The 24,269-nt window shown below is 39.9% G+C and overlaps 1 protein-coding gene across 1 annotated transcript in view; it reads right to left on the reverse strand.

Annotated features, from left to right (window-relative positions):
* ME1 (malic enzyme 1) overlaps nucleotides 1–24,269 on the reverse strand; it is a 292,439-nt gene that overhangs the window by 188,590 nt on the left and 79,580 nt on the right. The window contains exon 3 of the mRNA XM_077811631.1: nucleotides 3,259–3,334. Within this exon, the coding sequence (XP_077667757.1) occupies nucleotides 3,259–3,334 (76 nt within the window). The remainder of the gene's footprint in view (nucleotides 1–3,258; nucleotides 3,335–24,269) is intronic.

Below are 24,269 nucleotides of genomic sequence, written 5' to 3' on the forward strand. Positions count from 1 at the left end.
ATCTTTAATGTCATTGTTTAACCCAAGTCAGAAATTATAAAACTGGGCAGCCTTGTTCCTCTCGGTATCTACTATCAAACATCAGAACTCTGCTGCATATTTAGCAACTGGACAGCGTCCCTGCCTCATCACTTAAAGCATGGCTTCGGCCATATGCTTATGACTTGGGTCATTGAAGTTTACTGCCATTGCCTAAACTAAGTCCTCAAATAGTCCCAGAAGTGGGCTTGATTTCTCCAGGACAGGAGACACCTAAACCACAGTCTCCCCAGTAAGCAGGCTGATAACCATTCCTACTCACGCTTGGCCGGAGGAGTACGACTGCAGGCATAGCAGAAATAGGAGATGATGACACAGATTTAGGAACCCACAAAATTTGTCACGATTCACATTGAACTTGTCAGGTAGGGGGAGCTTAGGCTCAAGGATAGCAGGGGTCACCAACTGAAAGTGGTGTGGCTTGAACTTGCAGGACTGTGCCTGCAGGATGGCAACCTGGACCTGCAAGATCTGTAAGACTTCCACTATCTCCATCAGAGAGATATTGGTCTTTGTAGGATCCATGCTCACCACATCAGCTCTAATTCTCTAACTGGTGTTGTCTTTTGGGGGGAGCAGTTCAAACTGTCAATGACTGGGATGTGGGCTGTTATGCCTAGCAGTTACAGCATGAGTCAGGCCCAGTGATTAGAGCAGAAGTCGGTAGCCAGGAATCAGAGCCCAGTGTCAGAGCTGGGGTCGGGGATGAGGTGACAGAGAAAAGGGTCAGAGATGAAGTATAAACTGAAATCACTCCTCAGCCTCTTGGGTTGCTGATCTCTGTTGGGCTGACACTTTTCAGTGACCCACACAGCACCAGAGTTCAAAGTTTTCCTTTGGGTAGGAATGGGAAGTTTAATGGGGACCTCCCAGGCAGTCATGTTTCTCTCTCCACTCTACTCCAACAGCAGCCAAACCCAAAAGTAAAACTCAAACCCTTTGTCTCTGAGTTCTGGCTTATGGTTGGTTCTTGTAGAACCTTCCAGACTGTTCTATTTCTGCCCTGGACTCTTGACAATCTGGGAAACTGAGTCCTAAGCCTCTGTAGCCATTTCTGTGAATCCCCTAGAGGCTTAGAATAATATGTCAGTAACAACCAACTCCAGAGAGGGTTAGAGTTCAGAAAAGACTAAGGGTGGATGGGGGAGTCTGATCTGTTTGCAGTGCCGTTAGGGCAATTAGGGGAGCAGGGGGTGTTGAGAGGCTGGTATCCCTGCTGAGGCAGTTAAAGTTGTGGTGTGTTGTCTGATTTAGTGGTTAATTCTCTCTCTCTGGGTGCAGAAACAGATTATATGTACTATTAAATGCCTTTATTTTTCATTTTCTCACTTTTGTGTTTTTGTGATAGGTAGGTTATGTATACATCAACCTTACTTCATAACCTTACTTTATAAGCAACAGTGTTCTTGTGCACTAATTTAAAAAAGATGTCTGTGGTAACTCAGGAAATGTTTAGCAAATGTTGACTTTTAATGGTTTCTATTGTAACATTTTAATTGCAAGCAACATTATAATGTACCTGTCCTTGCTAAATCCATTTAACCTCTCCACATTCACATACTGTATGTGTGTTTCTACATATAATACACGTGCAGATGACAGATATATAGAACAAGCAAATAGTTAAAAATGGTGTCAACACACAGATGCTGGAAATGGAAAAAGAAACCAAAACATTTGTCTGTATTTCACAAATCAGTGCAAGATTAAAGCTGCATGTTGTGGTAAAATCTCCACCAAATGTTGCTGTTATAAAACTATTTAAAACAAACCTTAAAGATAACATATGGAAAAATATGTTGCAAAGTAGTTCTAGTGTATTCCAAGTCAGTACATTTAGATTGTTTCTTGTAAAACTCTCATTCACAAGGAAAGGTAGACTAAGCCAGTAGAAATGAACATATTACACTCAAAAGGATAACTTGAACATCTGTTAAGTTCAATTTTTGTTTATTACATTGTAACCAAATCTGGTCTTGTAAATTTAAATAAAGGACATAGGTTAATGATCACTGTGTATCACACAAACACACTGTTTACATGGATATTTGGACCATTCAAATGTTTCCTCATTAAGCTATTTCAGTGTGTTTTTGAAAAAACAGCTGTTAAAGTTGTTCTAGGAGGCTTTACATGGTATAAAAGCACCTATAAGTATTTGTTCACAGGATATGAACACTCAGCAGAACATTTTTTAAGGGCTCAAACAAAAACAAAAAAATGGGATAAAAAGGAGATATACTCCAAAATAAAATATTAAGTAAAAAAGAAATTCTCTGCACAAAAACCTGGGCATTCCTGTTTAATCAACAATAATTATTATTTTAAAAATGAGACTAAGCCTGAATGCAATCTCAGGATACAAAACAATATAATAAAATGAATACCATCACCTCCCACCATCTGTTGCTTACAGAGGTACTTTGATCTGCAGATCTCAAAGTGCTTTACAAAGATGGGCAAGCACCATTATCCCTAATTCACAGCTGTGATAAGATGGAGAGAGCAAGAACAATAGAAAAGGAGAGAATCCCAGTTTATAATGACAATTTGGATCAAATTGTATTTTCCAAAAGTCATCTACCATTGCTTATTGATGCATTTGTCACTCATTTATACTAAAGTATGTTCAGATTTTAGGATCAGAATAGAAACAATTTCTTTGATATTTTAAAGGAATGAATAATTTTCACACCTTATTCCATGACAAACAGCTGTAGGTGGAGAATAGAAACAGCTTGTGGGAGAACTCTTTAGAATCAATTATTACTGAAATTGCTTTGACTGTAAAACGCTTAGCAGAACTTTCTTTATAGAGAAATAAAGAGAAGATGTCATATTTGGGAGTTAACTGATCCACATGTAGAGATCATTCAGATGTAAATAATTAAATCAATCCATATCATATTCAAAAACAAATGAAACCTTTAAATTACATGAGACTGAATATAATTGGCAAGTTATCAAGAAGTTCAAATTCTAAACAGCAAAGGAAATCCTAACACATAGCACAGTTTAAAAGCCACAAGATTCTGAAGCTGCAACTGGAAAGTGGCTTTGATACAACAGTGATTTAAGAAACCTATAGCAACTAATTAATACCACTATACAACCTAATTTAATTTGAATTAAAAGCAGTAGCTAGTCAAAACATTTTAGCCACAGTTACAAAGATACAGATCAAAAGCAACTTTGCCATACAAATAAAATTGAACTTACCCTTATGGCATCTTCAGGCCATGATTTAAGCATTGTAGCAATGTGCCCCTGGTCATGGATGGTGATAAAAAGACCTCTGCAAGCAAATAAATAAATATTTTGCATTTCTACATTATATGAACATTTATTTAAAATTTTTAGCATTTACTTAAATGTCTATTTAATTTACTCTGTATCAAGCAGCTATGTGTTAAAATATCTGTATATCATAAAAACAATCACAGGACAAAATGGAACTCTCAATAACCACCTGTTTAGAGATGTAAGCCTGTGAGAAACACTTCTATGAGCTAAATCAAAAAAAGTGTTTAATTTATTATGGAATACAATATTACTTTTAAAACTGATTCAGCACTCAAAAAGGTAAAAGATTGCCAGATTTGGCCACTCAGGTATAAACTCTGATTGATTTACTTAAAAATACAGTATTTGGCCCCATGGTTAAAACAGATAAACCAATATTAAGAATAAGACTGAATTTAAAACATATTTTAAATTGTTTATGCATTTCACAGGCTGTTTGTCTGAAACTACAAATTCATGTAGCATATGATATAGCTGCTTTTCATGCAGATCTAAAAAATATATTTGGCAGACTGAAAAAGAATAGGCCGATTCCTATGAACTAAAGTATAAAGTGTCCATGAAATGCTCTAGGTTAAGTACAAATTATAAGAATGCAGGAGCAATTGCATACATTATTTAAAAAAACAGTCCACCAGCCTTTAGGGTTAGACATCCCCTTTGACTTGTGTGCAACAAGGGTCTGATACTACAAGCTTTGCATATACACAACTTGCCTTGGGCCCCCCAAAAGAGGAAATATCCTGTAGTTTTGAATGTACTCATAATTTTACTTTAGCAGAATGCTTGAAAATTGTTATTTAGCACTGCTAATACAATGGAACTTATACTAATGAGCTACAAGTGGTATTTTAATTCACTATTCACTGATTTTTTTTTTATCATCCTACAGCCCTTTTTCAAAATTACCTCAGCTGCAATGGGAGTTATATGCACATAAGAAATGCAGTATTATCTCATAACCCATGTGAGAGAGTGGGTGAAATCCTAGCTTTAATGAAGATAACAGCAGAAGTCTCATTGACTTCACTTTTAAAAACCATGGAGAAAATGACAAAAAAGAAGATTTCAACACTAGTTATACAGGATTACACAGATTTCAATACAAATTACACAGGAGTAAGGTAAAATTATTATAAAATTTGTCTTTATTACAGAGACAAGAAAAACTATATAAACATTTACTGCACATGGTCTCACAGTCCCACTGCCACCTCCAGGCAAGTGGACCCATGGCCATAAGGAGTCAATGGAACCTCACAGATTTCACTGGAGTTCTCATGGGTGCAAAGGGATCCACCATCATGGATGTGGTCTGAGGAAGAGCTCTGTGTAAATTCAAAAGCTTGTCTCTCTCACCAACAGAAATTGGTCCAATAAAAGATATTACCCACCTTGTCCCTTTAAGATATTTGGGACAATTACCTATTATATACTATCAGGTAAACATTTAAACCTTTTAGATCAAGTTCCTCCCACACAATTATAGCCCAAAATATACTATGAAACGTGTTCCACTGATCCATCAAAATGATCAGGGCCGGCTCTAGGTTTTTTGCCACCCCCAAGCAAAAAAATTCTTGGCGGCCCCCTCCCTTTTTTTTTGGCTTTTACACGTTTGCATTTTGAAATGTTTTGTTTTGACTGTTTAAAATTTTTAAAAAATGAAAACAGAGAATTTGTAGTTACTGAAATAAAACAATTTCCTACTAGTGTATTCATTTAATTTTAACAAAATCACAATTACAAACAATTTGGGTTCAACTATACACTGTAATGAAAAACGTTAGTGTCTTCTGGTGCACCCAGTTTCTCATAAATTAAAAGAATTTATATGGTTTTTATACTTGCGTAGTCTTTTAATAATTCAGTGAAAATCTAAATCTAAATTTTTTGCAATGGTACTTTCAATTGAAATTAATGCGAGTCGTAACAAACAATTTTGAGACATGGTGGACCTCAAATAAATTTTAGTAATTTCAGTTTTGAGAAACTGCACTCACCAGAAGCCATTGATACTGGTACTGTTAAAAGAATGTGTAATGCTATAGTAGTGTTTGGAGTGAGGTGCTCGGGGCTGTACATCCCACCCGTGGGCCCCCAGCCCAATCTCAGACCCAGACCCACCTCTGCAGAGGGGACAGTAACCAACAGAACGGCTGGGGGGTGGGCCAGCCGTAGGGGGAGGGGGCGGACCAGGGCGGGACCCCCGCGCTGAGCCCGCCACCCTGCCCAATGCAGGGTCTCATTGATTGACTGAGCGGAGCCGGGGGGAAAAAAAGGATGGCTGGAACGCCGCCCCTGGAAATGTGCCGCCCCAAGCACGTACTTGCTTTGCTGGTGCCTAGAGCCGATCCTACATATGGTAAGCACCTAGGATGCATTATATTGACTAAGAAATGGGGAATAAGTATTTCAGGTGCTCTATACATGCAGGTTTCACTGTGCTTTGGGTGACTAATAAGTGACTTTTTCCACTCTGTTCCAAAATATAGTCAATGCATTATCAGATGAAAAATCAGTCCCTTCCTAGTGTTTGGATTTGTTTACAAAGAAACTCATAACAGTGTAAGCAGTGTCAGGATGAGCTCCACCCTGACATCTGGTGGTGAGGTGTGGCAAGTTGTGGAAAAGAACTTCAGGGGCCAATCTCATTTGCATAGGCACACCCACCCCACCTAGAATGAGGCCATAGCTGCCCAAGTGGTCACTTTGGCTGCTGTGGGATCCCCAGTGTCTCTGTTATTGGGGCAAGAAGAATAAATTGTTATTACCCTGATTATGGGAACTGTGCTGGGAACTGTACTTGGCCTTTTGTTATGATGGAGGGATTCACCATCAACTAAGTAGCACTTGCTAGGCAAGGGTCATGGGTTCCAAAACTCTGTGACTTGAGAGAGGCTAGGGACAAGTATTAATACTTGGTGGCATGGGCCCCTTGGTGAGGGCCTTACATGCTAATTGCACTTCCTCCTCTCTCCACTGTGGAATATCAGAGCTAATTTTGATTCCATTAGGAGTCTAGTTACAGGCTGCTGAAGTCACTTTGGGCTAACGGTGTACCAGCACTGAGGCTCCCCTACTACAAGCTGAATTCACCAAAGAGCTGAACTGACTAAGAGCTGAAATCACTGAGTGTTGTGTTAAGTAGTGGGGGAGCCTGAAGATATATTGTGGAGCAGTTTGTGGGACAGCTGGAGTGCCTTGTGGACAGGCTGGTGGAGCAGTTCGTGGGACGGCGGGAGCTGCTTGTGGGATGTGGAGCGGAGCAGTTCGTGGACCGGCTGGTGGAGCAGTTTGTGGGACGGTGGGAGCTGCTGGTGGGCAGCGGAGCCAAGCTGAGCGAAGCAGTTCGTGGGGCGGCTGGCGGAGCGGAGCGAAGGCCTATGGAGCTGTGGGGTGGTCAGCTTCAGATCATGTAAGGTGCCCCTTACCTCTCTTCCCCCCCGCCATCTCCACCCAGGTTGGGAGGTAAAGCTCTGCAGATAAACTTTCAAACTCTGGGGCTCCCCTGACCAGGGAAAGAGACTTTTGGGTCATTGGACTTTTGGGACTTTGGGTGATTTCAGGTTGCTGGACTCAAGAACCAAAGGGAAAGAGCATGCCCCAATTTGCTTGGGGTGGGGTTTTGCTCATGGGTTGTATTACAAATCCTGTTGGTGGTGTTTCCCCAACATAATGCCACATTGTTTCTCTCTGATATTAAAAGGCTTTTGCTACACTCAGACTATGTGCTTGCGAGAGGGGAAGTATTGCCTCTTGGAGGCGCCCAGCGGGGGTGGTATATATTTGTCCCAGGTCACTGGGTGGGCACTCGAGCCGGTTTGCATTGTGTTATTGGAATGAATCCCCTAGATATTGAACCCGGGCCTTGTTGCTGCCAACTCTGACGGGCAGAAGGGTTACAACAGTATAACAAAAAGAAAAGGAGTACTTGTGGCACCTTAGAGACTAACCAATTTATTTGAGCATAAGCTTTCGTGAGCTACAGCACTGTAGCTCACGAAAGCTTATGCTCAAATAAATTGGTTAGTCTCTAAGGTGCCACAAGTACTCCTTTTCTTTTTGTGAATACAGACTAACACGGCTGTTACTCTGAAACCTAACAGTATAACAAATTCCATCCCCTGCCTTTGCAGCTCATAGAGTTCCTCCTAGATGACTGTCCAGCTTAGACCTTCTCTGCTCTAAGAGACACTCCCTTATTCAGAGTCAAGTTTACAAGCCCCACTGCCTCAGTAATATCTACCAATGGTTCCATGCAACTTAATACTTACTAACAGGATGAGTCAACAGAAAAATCCTGCCAGTAAAAATACACAATGTAGGTCTCTCATAGTCCTGCTTTACTTTAATTTTTAAAAAGATTTAGAAGATCTGTCAATATACGACATACACAATACATGCTACTCTAGTTACAATTAATTTATCTTTTTCTTCAAAATTTCTGCAAACACTACTTCTACCACAGATCTCCACTGTTAGCTAAAAGGATCTTTCTATAAACAGAAGTTTATATATTCTTATATCACACATTATCATAGTATGTTGAACATACTGTATATATCTGATTGACCTGACAATATTGCTTAAGTCCAAAAATTCCTAACCAAAGGAAAGATACAATACATTTTGTTTTCTTATTATAGGAAAAACAGGCAAAACTGTGTGCATTTATAAATCCAAAAACAAATAAATTCAAAAATCAACCAAGGACACATAATGTAAGACATGACAATAAAATACAGGATAGAGAAGAAATCTGCAGCTTGTGAGTTAGTATTGCATGTGTTAACCCATAAGGTTTTGGCTTGTTTGTGTTTTGTGATGCACAGCACAGACATTGTTATTTTGTAAAACTTGTAAATTTCTGTGTCCGTTTTATAAATCACCTAAGGCCAATTAGTATTGCTTAAGCATTGTAAGCATCGTGGAGTTTAAAATTACTTTTGAGTATAAGAACACCAAAGAAAAGAGCTGTACAGCCATCCTTCTTTTAGACTTAAACTGACCTAACATCTCTGTGTTAAATGAAGCAAAAAGCTGTATGGATTTTCTAAAAAGCTTGAATCCAGCCCAGAGTGGTAAAGTGACCTTTCAAAATCTGTGGAGCAAGGTCTCATTGGAATGGATTCCTTGAAGGGGAAATAAAAGCAGTATGGGTGCTTAACCGATGACATTGTTAAAACATTTGTAAGGAACTTTGCAGAAGTATGCCGTATTCATTTTAGAAATCTGTTCCAGTGGGACAGCATCCAAACAACAATGACAAATAGGGATCAAAATGTAATCATAAGAGTCATACCCCAACGTTTTTTCTCCCCTTTTTTCCTTCTTGCTTCTTTCCACTTGTTTCTAAAGGCAGCATTTCTCTGACTGTCCAGATACCCATGGTATTAGAGAGAGAATTTTCTCTTGTCTTTTTCATTTCTTGTCTCTGTAGCTCTATATTCAGTCTTCTCTCTCCTTTTCTTCTCAGTGATTTTCTCATCTCCCTTTTTTCTCAGACTTTCCAGAATCCTCTTCCCCAAATCACTCTTCTCTAACACCTTTTCCACAAGCAGTTAGTTTTAAAGTCTAATGCTGATTGCAAACCAGTTTTACATTAATGTAACGCTATATAAGGGGATATTCAGAGCATACTGCTAGGGTTGAAACTGTTTTAACAGTTCCCTTTGTGTCTGTTAAGGGACAACAGTCTCTTAACTATGCAGTTCAGCAGAGACCTTGCCATCCTCAATGAGACACATTCAGTCAGAAAAACATATACATTGTAACCCTGCTCGAAGTTCCCAGAAATGTGGGCTAGTTTGAAAAAAAATGAGAAGTTTTCATCCTGCAGCCAGTTATCCTCATGCTACCATCTGAGAAAGGAATATTAGAAATTTTTCCACTATGTAGCTGTAACACCAGATAAAAGGAATCCAGCAATATTAAGGTCTGAGAGTTCGCTTCAAATGCTGCCAGCATGAAACCCATTTATGCTGGAAATGGCTCACCTTATCATGCACATTGTAAGGAGAGTGGTCACTTTGGATGAGCTATTACCAGCAGGAGAGTGAGTTTTTGTGTGTGTGTTTTTTTGAAAAAAAGGGGGGGGGGTGAGAAAACCTGTATTTGTGCTGGAAATGGCCCACCTTGATTTTCATACACATTGTGAGGAAAGTGGTCACTTTGGATAAGCTATTACCAGCAGGAGAGTGAGTTTGTGTGTGTGGTTTTTGGAGGGGGGTGGGGGGGTGAGAAAACCTGGATTTGTGCTGGAAATGGCCAACCTTGATTATCATACACATTTTAAAGAGAGTGGTCACTTTGGATGGGCTATTACCAGTAGGAGAGTGAGTTTGGGGGGGAGGAGGGCAGAGGGTGAGAAAACCTGGATTTGTGCTGGAAATGGCCCAACTAGATGATTACTTTAGATAAGCTATTACCAGCAGGAGAGTGGGGTGGGAGGAGGTATTGTTTCATGGTCTCTGTGTATATAATGTCTTCTGCAGTTTCCACAGTATGCATCCAATGAAGTGAGCTGTAGCTCACGAAAGCTCATGCTCAAATAAATTGGTTAGTCTCTAAGGTGCCACAAGTACTCCTTTTCTTTTTGCGAATACAGACTAACACGGCTGTTACTCTGAAACCATTCATTGTATAAGGTACCTTTTTGGACAGAGCCCAGTATCTCTGAAAATACTGTTTAAAATCAGACACCTTTGGGCTATTTAACCACTTTTTTTCTATCCTTTGAACGTAGATGTTGACTCATCAGCCAAGGTGTTCAGTCAGCACTTGCATCCCCACATTAACAACCCATATCATAATACAGTTACCTGAACCTACTACAGCAATTGTTTAAAGGGAAAAATAATATTAGGAAACTATGTATTTTAGCCTTCTTAATTAAATGTCACAGCTAGAAACAAAGAAGAACAGCAGCACCATATGGTTAGCCAGTTCTTTGTTGACCTTACTGCCCTGTGGACCAACAGTGCATACATTCCCGTTCCACTTTCTTCTTCCTCGCAATAGCTCAGTGAGCCCTGTAGGGTGGGTCAGAATCAATGGAGCATTGATTGCTGGTTGGAAGCTCATTTGTACAATAAACTCTTCTCCCTGATTAGTTCTGCATTACTCACCTGTGAAGCAAATTCAAATCTACATAACTCTTTGCTCATTGGGTATGATTGTCTTGAGAATCAAGCAGCATAGTGAAGAGTCAGCACGTATGTTATTCTATTGTACTGCCTTAACAAAAGGTAACAGGGGTTCAGGATTTGACGCTCAGTAACTGAGTGCACACAAAAAACTATGTTAAAAGAACATTATTAAGGTTTCAAAGTCAAGCACTGAAAAGTTAGGACACACCAGAATTAAGGCAACCTGTGAAACCTTAATTCACCCCCCTTGTGCTTATGGATTATGATACAGTCTTTAATCATAAGATCAAATACTATTTTTTCCACAGGACCCCACCTCATTTAGTCCACAGATTGGACAATGCTCATTTAATAAGCAACTGTTTAATGTTTTATTTTTTCCTCATTATTTTCTCCCATGCCTTATCTGATGCACACTGCTCAAACCCTGCTCAGAAGACAGAATTTTAATTTCCTCCTGGGCTTTTCTATGGCATTCATCACTATAATATCTATAATATGCTGTATCGTCACTATAATATACTGTAAAGAATTTATTTTCACAACACTCCTGTGAGATGAGTGGGTATTATTATCCCCATTTTACAGATGGCAAACATACAAAGAGGGATTAAGATCAAAAGTTACTGCTAACTTTGGGTGCCCAATTTGAGAGACCTAGCAGCTGATATTTCAGAGTACTTAGCATTTTATACCACTTTATATATTCAAGCACAGCTCCCATTAACTTCAGTTGTAGTTATAAGATTTGTACTTCTGCAAATCAGGCCCTAAAATCTCAAGTTGGGTACCCACAAAATGAGGACCATACAATTAGTGACCACCTCTGAAAAATTTATTTTAAACGACTTGCCTAGCATGTCATAAGAATTTTATAGCAGAAGGCAGGAAAAGATCCAATTCTCCAAGGCGGCATTCAAATACCTTAATCATCAGATCATACTCTCCCTTACTGCCTTCCTCTGCCTCATTCACTGCACACCTCCCAACATCTGCAAGAAACGAGATGGAGTACTACAGCAGACAGCCTCCTTCAAGTACACAACCCTGATTCATGCCCACAGCAGAGTAGAAAACTCTAACCCTAACCCTCCATGAATTTATCTAGTTCTTTTTTGAACCCTGTTATGGTCTTGGCCTTCACAACATCCTCTGGCATGGAGTTCCACAGATTGACTGGGCGTTGTGTGAAGAAATACTTCCTTTTATTTGTTTTAAACCTGCTGCCTATTAATTTCATTTGGTGACCCCTACTTCTTGTGTTATGAGAAGTAGTAAACACTTCCTTATCTACTTTCTCTACACCAGTCATGATTTTATAGACTTCAATCATATCTCCCCTTAGCTGTCTCTTTTCCAAGCTGAAAAGCCCCAGTTTTATCAATCTCTCCTCATATGGAAGCCGTTCTATACCCCTAATCATTTTTGTTGCCCCTTTCTGAACCTTTTCCAATTCCAATATATCTTTTTTGAGATGGGACGACCACATCTGCACACACTATTCAAGATGTGGGTGTACCATGGATTTCTATAGAGGCAACATGATATTTTCTGAACTTTTATCTATCCATTTCTTAATTATTCCCAGCATTCTGTTCGCTTTTTTGACTGCCACTGCACACTGAGTGGATGTTTTCAGAGAACTATCTAAAATGACTCCAAGATCTCTTTCTCAAGTGGTAACAGCTAATTTAGACCCCATCATTTTATATGTATAGTTGGGATTATACTTTCCAACGTGCATTACTTGAAATTTAATGTTGCTAAATGCAATCTGCCATTTTGTTGCCCAGTCACCCAGTTTTGAGAGATCCTTTTGTAGCTCTTCGCAGTCTGCCTGGATCTTAACTATCTTTAGTAATTTTGTATCATCTGCAAATTTTGCCACCTCACTGTTTACCCCTTTTCCCAGATCATTTATGAATTCGTTGAATAGGACTGGTCCCAGAACAGACCCCTGGGAGACACCACTATTTACCTCTCTCCATTCTGAAAACTGACCATTTACACCTATTCTTTGTTTCCTATCTTTTAACCAGTTATATGATATGCCACAAAATGCTGAAACTCCAAGAACAACAATGGAATACCTCCTGGCTAAATATCATATTGACATGCTATTTCTATATCTTTAACAGAAATAAATATGATAAAAATAATAAACAGGCAATTTTTTGTATTCCAGGGACAAGGGACCCCGACCAAGACCTAGACACTTTACAAACACAGAATACTAAGCAGTTTCTCCCCTGAAGAGCTTACACTATAGACAAGACAAAGCATCAAGCAGTAAGGCTATAACATACAACCAAAGTGAATAGACTAATGGTTTGCAAATGTCATTTTAGTACCACAGTTTTTGTTATGGTTTTGTTTTGTTTTTTTCATTTCTCAGGTGGGGTTCTGTGGGAAGGGATTAACTAAACTAAAAGACAAAGAAAGGGAGAGAGAACACAGAAGAGAGTGAGTAAGGGCAACAGAGAATACAAAAGGGGGAGAAGGGGGAACATGAAGGGCAAGTGAAATGAGGCTGAAGTGTACAAAGAGCATTTACACCCCGCTCATCTCCTTGGTAAATGAAGAAGTGATAATAGAGATGGCAGAATTCTTATATCGGGCTTGATACTCTGCTGTACCCAAAAATCAGTGGGTGCAGCTCGAGGGGGCACAAACAGGTTGCAGTTCCATGATCCTAAATCCAGTTTATGCTAGTACAGTTCCAGAACATTTTTAAGGAGGCTGGGGGCTGCAATTAAGTAAATCCACTGCCTACAGCTCCCAAGGAGCTGACCAAAATTCAGGATTTTTGGTTTGTGAGAAATTTCAAGATTTCAAAATTTAATTTCATTCCAAATCTGATCAAAACCAATTTTTTCAAAATTATTATGAACTTGAAATCCTCTGACACATGGTGTGTTGGAAACAAAATATGCTCGCTGGAACTGAGAGCTGCAGACTCAAACTGACATGCTTGTAGCTGGAAGGCCTGAGGTCTCCAGCAGTCCACCAGGCAACCTGGCAGGGAACCAGGCAGGGCTCCAGTGGAATCTTGCCTGTGATTCAACAAAAGTTTGCTGAACTTGCTTTCTGAGACATTTCAGGTTTAACAAACCGGCACTTTTTCATGAAACATTTGTCAGAAAATGTTCATCAAGCTCTAGACTCAAAGGGTCATCCATCAGCCAGGACAGGAATTGCCACAGAGCAGTAGTGCTCTTGCAATGACCCCACCCCCACCCCAATGTTGGCTCTACTGCTGGGAACTGCCCACAATGCAGGATAGGAAATGGCTTTGTTTTCTTGGCCCTTTGAGCTGCCAGAGCAGCACAAAAGGGCTGGGAAAGAATCTGGTTTAAATGTTTTATTAATCATGCCAGCATATTTACTGGCTAATTTAGAATGTCAGATAAAGATTTTGTGTCAAATTGATAAGCAGCATAAGACACTTTCTATACTTGTCTATAGCGTGTCATCTCTGGCAGAAAAGTGACTAGGAATGAGACTCTGGAGTGGACAGGCCACAACAAGGTGGACACTCAAATTAAGAAGTACTAACTCATGGGTAGAAGCAGTAGTTAAATATTGACCATATTTTGCTAGGATATGGAAGGGAAACCCTCATCATGGACACATCTGCTTTTAAAAAAGGGTGGAGGAAAATACACAGTATAAATTCTGCTGGTCTTTTAGCATGCATATATGTACAGCTGCTTTCTAATTAGACACTTAAAAATAACAGCAGCAACAACTACAACAACAAAGAAAGGGCAGAATCAAGCTCCTAGAATTCTCCTGTACCCATGTTGAGCCCAGCCTAGTTTAGAAGTCTTTATTGTAAACACACATTCTAAAATTTGGAATTTAATGCACTCTTCACAAACTGAACGGAGACTCCCACCAAACTAAACAGACTCCTTAAAGGGAGTTATGTATATTTATGTTTCCTTGAGGGACAGTATAGACTGGGACCACTGGGGCTTCCAAAGGTGACTCATCTTGGCAGTAATTAATAATTGCTGGCTCTAAGCTTGTTGTGGGAATTACTTTTCAGATAAAAAACTTCTTTTTAGACCAGACCCTGGGGGTGTTGCTGATCTGCACAGAGTAGTTTAGCGTGTGTATGCGCAACGTTGGCTTAAAACTTACCTTTGCACCTACTTGATCCTGGTACAGCCTCTGTCAAGGACTGGTCCACTACACCAAGTTAAAGCAGCCAGAGAAGTATTCTAATTTATGCCAACTGCAAATAGCCAAGAGAGACTGAAACTACAGCCAAGGACCAGCATGGCACAGGAGCACCCTAGACATGCCCCCTATCCTTCAGTCATACCAGGAGAAAGGAAGGGGACTGACATTAGAGCCCTTTCACCAGCTAAGCATCGCGGGAGGTGATCCTCCTTGAGCCAGTTATGTCAGTACAAGGGCCAATTGTGCTGGGAGTGTGGTACAAAAAGGCTATACTACATGAGAGAATCTGGCCCTTAGTTTAGTCACGATAAAGTAAAAAGTTTTAAATATATTGTTTATGATATTTTAGAGTGGAGATTATTCCAGTGACAGCTCATTAGTCTATTTTCCATTAAAATGTAGTTTATAAAAGGATATATGAATCACAGCAATAGAAATCATCCTTTTTCATTCTCTTATCATAATGGGAGGTACTCACTAAGACTTCTTTAAAAATTTCAAACATTTTCCAATAGAACAAAGTTCAAACTTTTCTCATAACCCGAAATATTTTAACAAATACACTCATAAAGAGGATATAGAGTAACAGAGGTAACTTCCCCATGCTGCCTAAAACAACAACCTTAAAAAACACTAGTTCATAGAACAGCTTCAGTTCAATTCACCAATGTTTCTCAGTCATCACCAGCCAGTTTCCTGTATGTTTCACCTACAAGGAAGAGACAAGCTAGTCCCTTAATTCCTGTAATGCAATCCATTATATATTAGTGTTTAAAAGTACACAGAGGAAGTGGATCAAACCTCTGTAAGTGTAAATACTGTACTAAAAACGGTTATGAATGACCATGACCATTAAACGAAAAGTGTGTTTTGTTTCAGTTCAGCATTATTTTCTGTTCTTCATAATAACCCCAAATTATAAACGTCTCACTTTTTTCAATCCTTTCTACTGAAATTCATCCCCATGCAGAAAATTGGCACAAGGCCTATGAGCCAGCTATATCCCACTAAGGCCCTATTTTGAAGAATTAAATGGTTCGTAGGCCTTATCCCAGCCCTCTACCCTGCATCCAGCAATGTGGAAGACCCCAGCTAGAGAAACGTGGACTTTAAAGTACCAAGCTGGCCTCTATCGCTTCCAATCTATAGTCAAACAAATATCACCAAAACCAGATTGCTGGTAAGAAACAAAATGAAGGACAAAAGGCAGAAAACACCAGTCATGAGAATAAAAAAATTATAGATAATAGATTGTAGACTCTTGAGATCTGGGAACATGCCTCACTGTTTTGTGGAGTTACATACTAATGGATGATAAGTAATAATGATAATAATAAAGGACAACAACAGGCAAGCAAGAGAAGGATATCAAAGCTGCCTGCAACAATTTATAAATATAAAATTCTTTTGATCTGATATGTTGTCTAATTTATGAACATTATACTGTTTGATTATTATTGTGTTTGCAATATGATTACAAGTGGTTAATTCAAGTAGGAGTGGATTGCATGTTCACAGGAAAGTGGACAATAGCTTCAGATAGCTCCACTGACTGATATTTAATGGACAATACACATGTCAATTGCTTTGAAGTTTTACCTCACACCATACTGAGTTCAACAGCTAGGGAACAGGAGCAGCTAAAGGGAGTTTTGAGAGAGAGTTTACCTTTACATTCTTTAAACTTAAAGCCAAACACATCCAACAACAACAAAGGAACGAGCTTCAGGAGTAAAAAGAGAATGCAGGCAGAAGTCCAGCAACAGAGTGGGAATTATCCAGTTTATTGTACCCAATGCAGCATGTATGATTACCTGCCCTATGGGCAGGTGACATATGTGTACATTTGGTGCAAGGAGCTCCTGCCCCTCAGACACTGCGTACGGGCTCTGGAGATGAGAGTGGCTGAACTGGAGGATCTAAGGCAGACAGAGAGGTATATAGATGAGACTTTCCGAAACACAGAAGAACGGTCCCACCCCCGGACTGACAGCCTTTGAGAAGGATGAAAGTCTCAGGGAAGGAAAACATCCAACTGGAGCAGAGGGAAACGATCCCATAGTTGGGACCCTCCTTCCAGATGATGTTGTGGTATCCTCTCACACTGACAATACCTCTCCGGGGGAGGGAACTCCAGTAATTAGGAAGAGATAGGTATTAGTAATGGGCGATTCAATCATTAGAAACATAGATAGCTGGATTTGCAATGACCAGGAGTGGTGACTTGCCTGCCTGGTGAGAAGGTTGCCGATCTCGAGACATCTAGATAGACTTATGTGTAGTTCTGGGGAGGAGCCTGTGGTCATGGTACATGTAGGTACCAACGACTTAGGAAAGGACAGGAGAGAGGTCCTGAAGGCCAAATTTAGGCTGCTAGTTAAAAGATTGAAGTCCAGGACCTCCATGGTAGCATTCTCTGAAATGCTTCCAGTTCCACACGCAGGGCTAGTTAGATAGGCAGAACTGCAGGGTCTCAATGTGTGGATGAGATGATGGTGTAGGGAGGAGAGGTTTAGATTTATTAGAAACTAGGGCAACTTTTGGGAAAGAGAGATATACAGGAAGGATGAGCTCCACCTAAACCAAAATGGAATCAGACTGCTGGCACTTAAAATTAAAAAGGTTGTTGAGCAGTTTTGAAACTTAGGGCTGGGGGAAAGCTGACAGGTGCAGAGGAGCACGTGGTTCAGACAGAGATATCCCTTAGCAGATGATCTATTAATGGAGATTCTCTAAGTCCTAGTAAGGAGGAGAGGATGGAAGATAAAAATACAGGTAGGATCTGATGAAACCAGGGTAGATAAAAATCAATGATTTTTTTTTAAAAATCGGATTTTTTTGCTTTAAATCAGATTTTTTTTATAAAATGCCTTTTGAGGAAAAAACCTATCTAAAGATAGTTTTAATTAAGATACATTATAGCTCAAAGACATCTCATCATCGAATAGGGATTATAAATTCTAATTCTATAGCATGAGACTATATTCATGTAATGTTTAAGAAAAGTTTTGTAAATGAGTTCCAATAGTTCATGGATTAGGGACCCAATCTTATGGTGTTCCAGGGGCTTCTGTATAGAAAGATTAACCTAAATAATCTATCTACCCAATGGGACTCAGTGCTCAGTCTAGAAGACACCAGAGACGCTTAGTTTTCCAGTTCTTAAACTGTAGATTTGTGTCTCCAGAGATAAAATGCTTGTTAACAGAAAAAATGTTTTAAAATAAATAAATAATATATAGAGTTGAGAAATAACAGAACTCAACCCTATTGTTCCTCTGAAAATTTGTGTACACGGAGTCAATTCCTTACCTCTCTCTAAAAGTGCAAAGTTTCAAAAAGTTCAATGAATAGAAGATTGTTGGGGGTGGAATAGTTCTGGACAAGGAGAAGAAGTCTGGAGATCAATGTGAGAAGGGAGGGACAGGCAGTAGAATCAAAAGTGAAACTGTTTGACCAGCGTATTACAGAAGTCTTGAGGTCTTTCTGCACGTAACCTTCATTGATTTGAGATCTATCATACCATTCCCTCACTAGAAGGGAAAACCTATAATGGCAGCAGGCCGTAAAAGAGACCCAGTCTGGGAATATTTTAATGAAGTTCCTCTACCTGTGGGTAAGACAGGCATGCATGCAAAATGCAAACAGTGCAACAAAGAAATGCACGGCCTGGTTGTCCGAATGAAACATCATGAGAAGTGTTCCTTCTCAGGAGGAAGCTGCATTGAAGATGATGAAAGGGACATGTCTGAACATGAAGGAACTTCAAGTTGGTAAACTTTTTTTATTTCTTTTTATTTCTTTTTATTTTTTTATTTTATTTTATTTTTATTTTTTTATTATTTTTACTTCTTTCTTAAGGATTGCCTGTCTTCCTTCTGGACTATTCTTGAATTCTCATGTTCGAGCAAAAAATATAGTTTTTACTCTATGGTACTATCATTTTAGATGCCGATGTGATACAAAATAAATAGCTGAAATAGGCAGATCTTCCTTTTACAATTTCACCTTTAAAGTAGTACTGAGTGTCAGTGAGTGCAATGAGTAATACTAAATGAGCACTATGGTAATAATAATTAAATAACTGCATTTGACTTATTTTGTTTAGGAGAATCCATCCTCAACATACAGGATTCTGAAGACTATCCACCTTCAAGATCACCATCATTTTCTATAGTTTCAGTTATCTGCCAAGGATAGTGTTTCAGTCACATCATGTATGTCACATAGCCACAGTATATCATCTGTAGCAAAAAGAAAAAAAAATCTCCATCATTCAGAAACAACCATAGATAAATTTGTGAGAAGAACCAGCAGATTACAAAAAGAGGTAATTGATGAAAAAATTGCCCGGTTTGTTTATGCAACAAACTCTCCCTTCCATATGACTGAGAACCCACACTTCATTACCATGGTTCAGTCATTAAGACCAGAATACAGTCCACCCAACAGAGCAGATGTCGCAGGCAAATTGCTGGAAAAAGTGTATGAAAGAGAAATTAAGCAGTGTGCAAAAGGTCTAGAGGGTGAAGTAGTTAATCTGAGTCTTGATGGGTGGAGCAATGTCCACAATGATCCTGGTGTATGTGCTTGTGTGACAACAGAAGAAGGAAAAGTCTTCCTTACAGAAACAATTGATACATCAGGAAATGCACACACACACATTTACTTGAATACTTACAAGAAGAAGCAGCTATAACAAACTGTGGGGGGAAAAAAATCAAATGTCTAATACGCAGCTTGGTCACAGACAATGCTGCAAATGTATCCAAGAGGAGAAGAAATTATTTAGAAGAGAGTCCCAAGCTAACATCATATGGTTGCAGTGCTCGTTTGATGCACCTCCTAGCCAAAGACTTCAGTGTTCCAGAAATAAAGGCTAATGTTGCTGAAATTGCAAAATACCTCTGTAACAACCACTTTGCAGCAGCTGCTCTGAAAAAAGTGGGAGGAACCAAGCGAACTCTCCCACCAGACATGCGATGGAACTCAGGAGTGGACTGTTTTGAGCACTATATCAAGAACTGGCCTAATCTGATGTTTGTGAACAAAATCGTGACAAAATAGATGGCACTCTCACAGCCAAAGCTCTCAATATTGGGCTTAAGAGACATGTTGAACACATGCTGAGTACCCTGAAGCCTATTTCTGTAGCCTTGAACAAAATGCAGGGAAATAGCTGTTTTATTGCTGATGCTGTTGAAATTTGGAAGGAACCAAGTAAGATCTTAAAAAGAGAAATATGCAATGACCGAGTTAAATTACAAGCATTAAAAAAATGAATGGGACAAGCACTATCTCAGCTCATTTTCTTGCAAATATTCTCAATACTTGGTACCAGGGTCAAACCTTAACTGCTGATGAAGAGGAGTTGGCTATGACATGGACATCCATCAAACATCCCTCCATGATGCCAACTATAATAGACTTCAGAGCTAAGGGTGAATCATTCAAGAAATATATGTTTGCTGATGATGTTTTTAAGAAAGTCACACCAGTTCACTGATGGAAGTTACTTAAGCACTTGGATTCAGAGACTGTTGAAGTGATAATCTCACTTTTAACAGCAGTAGCTTCTTCTTCCAGTGTAGAAAGAATGTTTTCTTCCTTTAGACTAATTCATTCCAAATTGAGAAATCACTTGGGTCCTGAAAAAGCAGGAAAGCTTGTTTTTCTTTTCCAAATTATGAACAAACAGGAAAATGAAGGTGACGATGACTGAGTTAGCTGCAGAAGCCAATATTTTAAGTTTTTCATGTTGACCTGGCTGACAGTCTATTTAATTTTTGTTGTATTTTTTAAATATTTCATTTAACTATTTTAGTTAAAAACAATTTTAACAAAAACAAACCTGATTTTAAAAAACTTGAATGTTTAACTGAATTCAAAAATTCATATGCTTGTTTTGTTAAAATATTATGTGTTTGCTGTTGAAGAAAAAAATACGTAACATTGTTGTTTCAGTTAAATAAAACAATTAAAATGTCTGTCTGGTGATGTTCTCCTCCTAATACAGCATGGCAAGAAAATCCTCCAAATATTAATGATTAACCTGTTGAACTGGAGATAGTTCATCTCCCAATGACTTCATAAATATCTGCTTCAGTTATCTTTGGTAAATGAAATAACCGAACAATCATTCATTCTCTGATATAGCTGTAAAACTAATCTGAAAAATTTTCAAACTATATCACTTAAAAATGTACAGTGTATACCTTCTAAAAATGAAACCTACATCTATCTCCGAGTTGTGAAGAATATGTATTAAGGTTATAACAACCAACAAGAATGCACTTTTCTGTAGAAAGCCATGATTAAATCGAGTCTTCCTGACTAGTGATTTAAATCAAATCCACTGTGACAGGGTCGGGCCAGATGGCTACAGGAGAGTGATCCTATTGGGATCCGGGAAGTGGGCGGGCAAAGCCCAGAAGAGTGATAGAAGGCAGATATATTAGCCCCAGGTTAAGTAGGTCCCTTTCCCCTGGGTAAGGTAACAGGGAAGGTTCCAGAATAATCAGGAACTTTCTGGAAACAATTAAGGCAGACAGGCTGATTAGAACACCTGCAGCCAATCAAGAAGCTGCTAGAATCAATTAAGGCAGGCTAAGTAGGGCACCTGGGTTTAAAAAGGAGCTCACTTCAGTTTGTGGTGCGTGCAACGAGCTGGGAGCAAGAGGTGCAAGAAGCTGAGAGTGAGAAGGCATACTACTGGAAGACTGAAAAGTACAAGCATTACCAGACATCAGGAGGAAGGTCTTGTGGTGAGAACAAAGAAGGTGTTGGGAGGAGGCCATGGGGAAGTAGCCCAGGGAGTTGTAGCTGTCACGCAGCTGTTACAGGAGCCACTGTAGACAGCTACAATCCACAGGGCCCGGGGCTGGAACCCGGAGTAGAGGGCGGGCCCAGGTTCCCCCCATCCCTCCAACTCCCTACTTGATACCGGAGGAGTTGAACTGGACTGTGGGTTCCCCCCAGAGGGGAAGGTCTCTGGCCTGTTCCCCGATCCACTAGGTGGAACAGCAGAGACCGCGGGGATTGTTTTTCTTCCTTTCCCCATGCTAGCCAGTGATGAGGCTAACTGAGTGAACAGCAGATTTGAGCCACAAAAGTGGCCAAACCAAGTGCTGCAGTGAACCTCTGAGGCGAGAAAATCTGCCAATAAGTGCAGGACCCACCAAGGCAGAGGAGGAACTTTGTCACACCACCCTGTGAGAAACAGTCAATTACATCATGTAATGGCAGATAGCTAAAAAGTGACCAATGCTAGACATCTAAATAATAAGATGGGTGAACTAAAGTGCCTTGTATTAAATAGGGTTATTGATATAATAGTCATCACAGAAACTTGGTGGAATGAGGATAATCACTGGGACACAGTAATACCGGGGTACAAAATATACCGGAAGGACAGAACAGGTCATGCTGGTGGGAGAGTGGCACTATATGTGAAAGAAAGCATAGAATCAAAAGAAGTAAAAATCTTAAATGAATCAAACTGTACCATAGGATCCCTATGGATAGTAATTCCATGCTCTAATAATAAGAATATAGCAGTAGGGATATATTACCAACCTGTGATAGTGACTGTGAAATGTTCAGGGTGTCTCCTAGCCTCTGTTTGCCACAAGCTGGGAATGAGGGACAGGGAATGGATCACTTGATGATTACCTGTTCTGTTCACTCCCTCTGTGGCACCTGACATTGGCCACTGTTGGAAGACAGGATACTGGGCTAGATGGACCTTTGGTCTGAGCCAGTATGGCCATTCTTAATGTTCTTATGTTAATAGTTTGGCTCAACAGGAAAAAACTGGAACAAAAATATTTGGGTGGATAAAAAGACAGTCTCTGAAGGACAAGGCAGAGAGGAGACAGAGACTGCTGAGGAGCAGACTGAAGCCCCAGTCCCCAGAGGGGTCTGGGATAAACTGGGCCTACCTAAGCCTACAGGTAAGACAGATATACATGTAGACTTTTCATTGTGCTGAAAATCCTTTCCCCTTATGCTTTATTTGTAGTGTTGAGATTAAACAATACTTTGTTTTGAAAAGGCTGTTTTGGGTCACTTTATTCACCACTGGTCACAACTCCTGAAAGGCACTTTTGTAGGTAGACAAACCCAGTCAAATCTGCTGAGCAATCATGGTTGATACAAAAGGGTTTTGTAGCCTGGAGACCTGGTCTAAGAGTGGGAGAATCAGGGGATTCCAATCAGAGAGGTGAAGGTGTCACCTGGAAGGGTACAGAGAGAAGCCAGAAACCTGTCCAATCTGGAGAGAGGAGATGATGGAAGCCATATACTGAATGATATACAGGAATATCTCTCACCATGCTCAGGATCAGTATCCAAGCAGAAGCGTCAAATTGGACCCTTTTAAACCCTCCAACCACACTGGTATCTCCCTCAAGATTTGTTCCAGACAGATTTCAACTGGCATCAATGACTTCAGTGGACTATATACCTTAAAGTGAATGTGAAGGCCCCCTCTACTTTCTCAGGATTGCCAAAGGACTCTGACCTGAAGCCAGAGTCCTCATCCATTGACCTCCTACAGCTGGAAGTAAGAGAAATAAGATGAGGGGAACCAAAGTTGGGCATAGAGGCATACCCTCTTATCATGTATTGCTGTGCCCTGGACCAATGCCCAGGCAGTCCCCACTAGGTTACAGGGACTTCAATTAAACACTTTCTAACCCACTAAGTGCACTGATTCATGCCAAAGTTGCTACAGTTGTCATTCAAACCCTCAAAACTAGACCTTCAGGATGCTGGATGTAAGGGAAAACCCATACAGCAGTTTGCCAGTTTTGCCATATGGTAACAATCCTTTCCAGACCCCAAAATTGGTGATCAGCTGAGCCCCCAATATCAAAGAAGTTCAAGCATAGTAGTTTAAGGGTGTGAAGTGTAGGGCTGAAACAGGCCTATATGCAGTTAACTATAGCAACCTCCCTCCCCGTCCAGGCAGGAGCCAATCATCCAGCCCCACTACCACCTCCAGTGTCAGCAGCAGTGGGCAGGACAGGCTCTAGTGCCCAGAGGCTGCATACAATACCCCTTCTCCCCCATCCCTGCAGCACAAGAAAAAGGGAGGGAGGGAAGGGTAAAAGAAGGAAGCAGCTCCCCTTCCCACAAATGAGAGGGGAAGTGGGAGAGAGCAGTACTCCAGCAGCTCCTAGTTCAGATCTCATCTCCCCACCCATCTCTATTGCTCCCAGCCCCCATCAAAGTATGTATCTTGGCTAGAGAAGTGAGCATTTTTTGATGTGCTAGTTAGGCTAAACTACTACTGGCTAAACTACTACTATTTTAAGCATTTTGGAAAAAAACACCACTTTTGTTTGAAAAGTATAAACTCTGTTCTTTTCACACTATTTCAGCATGTTAGCTAGGTGAATTATGGTCACATGACTGCACAAAAAAAATCAACAATACTGAGAGTGATCAAAATATACACAATTGGACGAAAGAAAATAGGTAATATTAGAACTCATTCCATTTAATATGTTACACTCAAAAAATAAAATAGAAGACACTGAACAAACATGGCTATTTTGAGAATAATCTGAGTAAAATATTACAAAG

This window comes from Eretmochelys imbricata, chromosome 3 (assembly GCF_965152235.1).
Source record: "Eretmochelys imbricata isolate rEreImb1 chromosome 3, rEreImb1.hap1, whole genome shotgun sequence".
Classification (NCBI taxonomy): domain Eukaryota; kingdom Metazoa; phylum Chordata; order Testudines; family Cheloniidae; genus Eretmochelys; species Eretmochelys imbricata.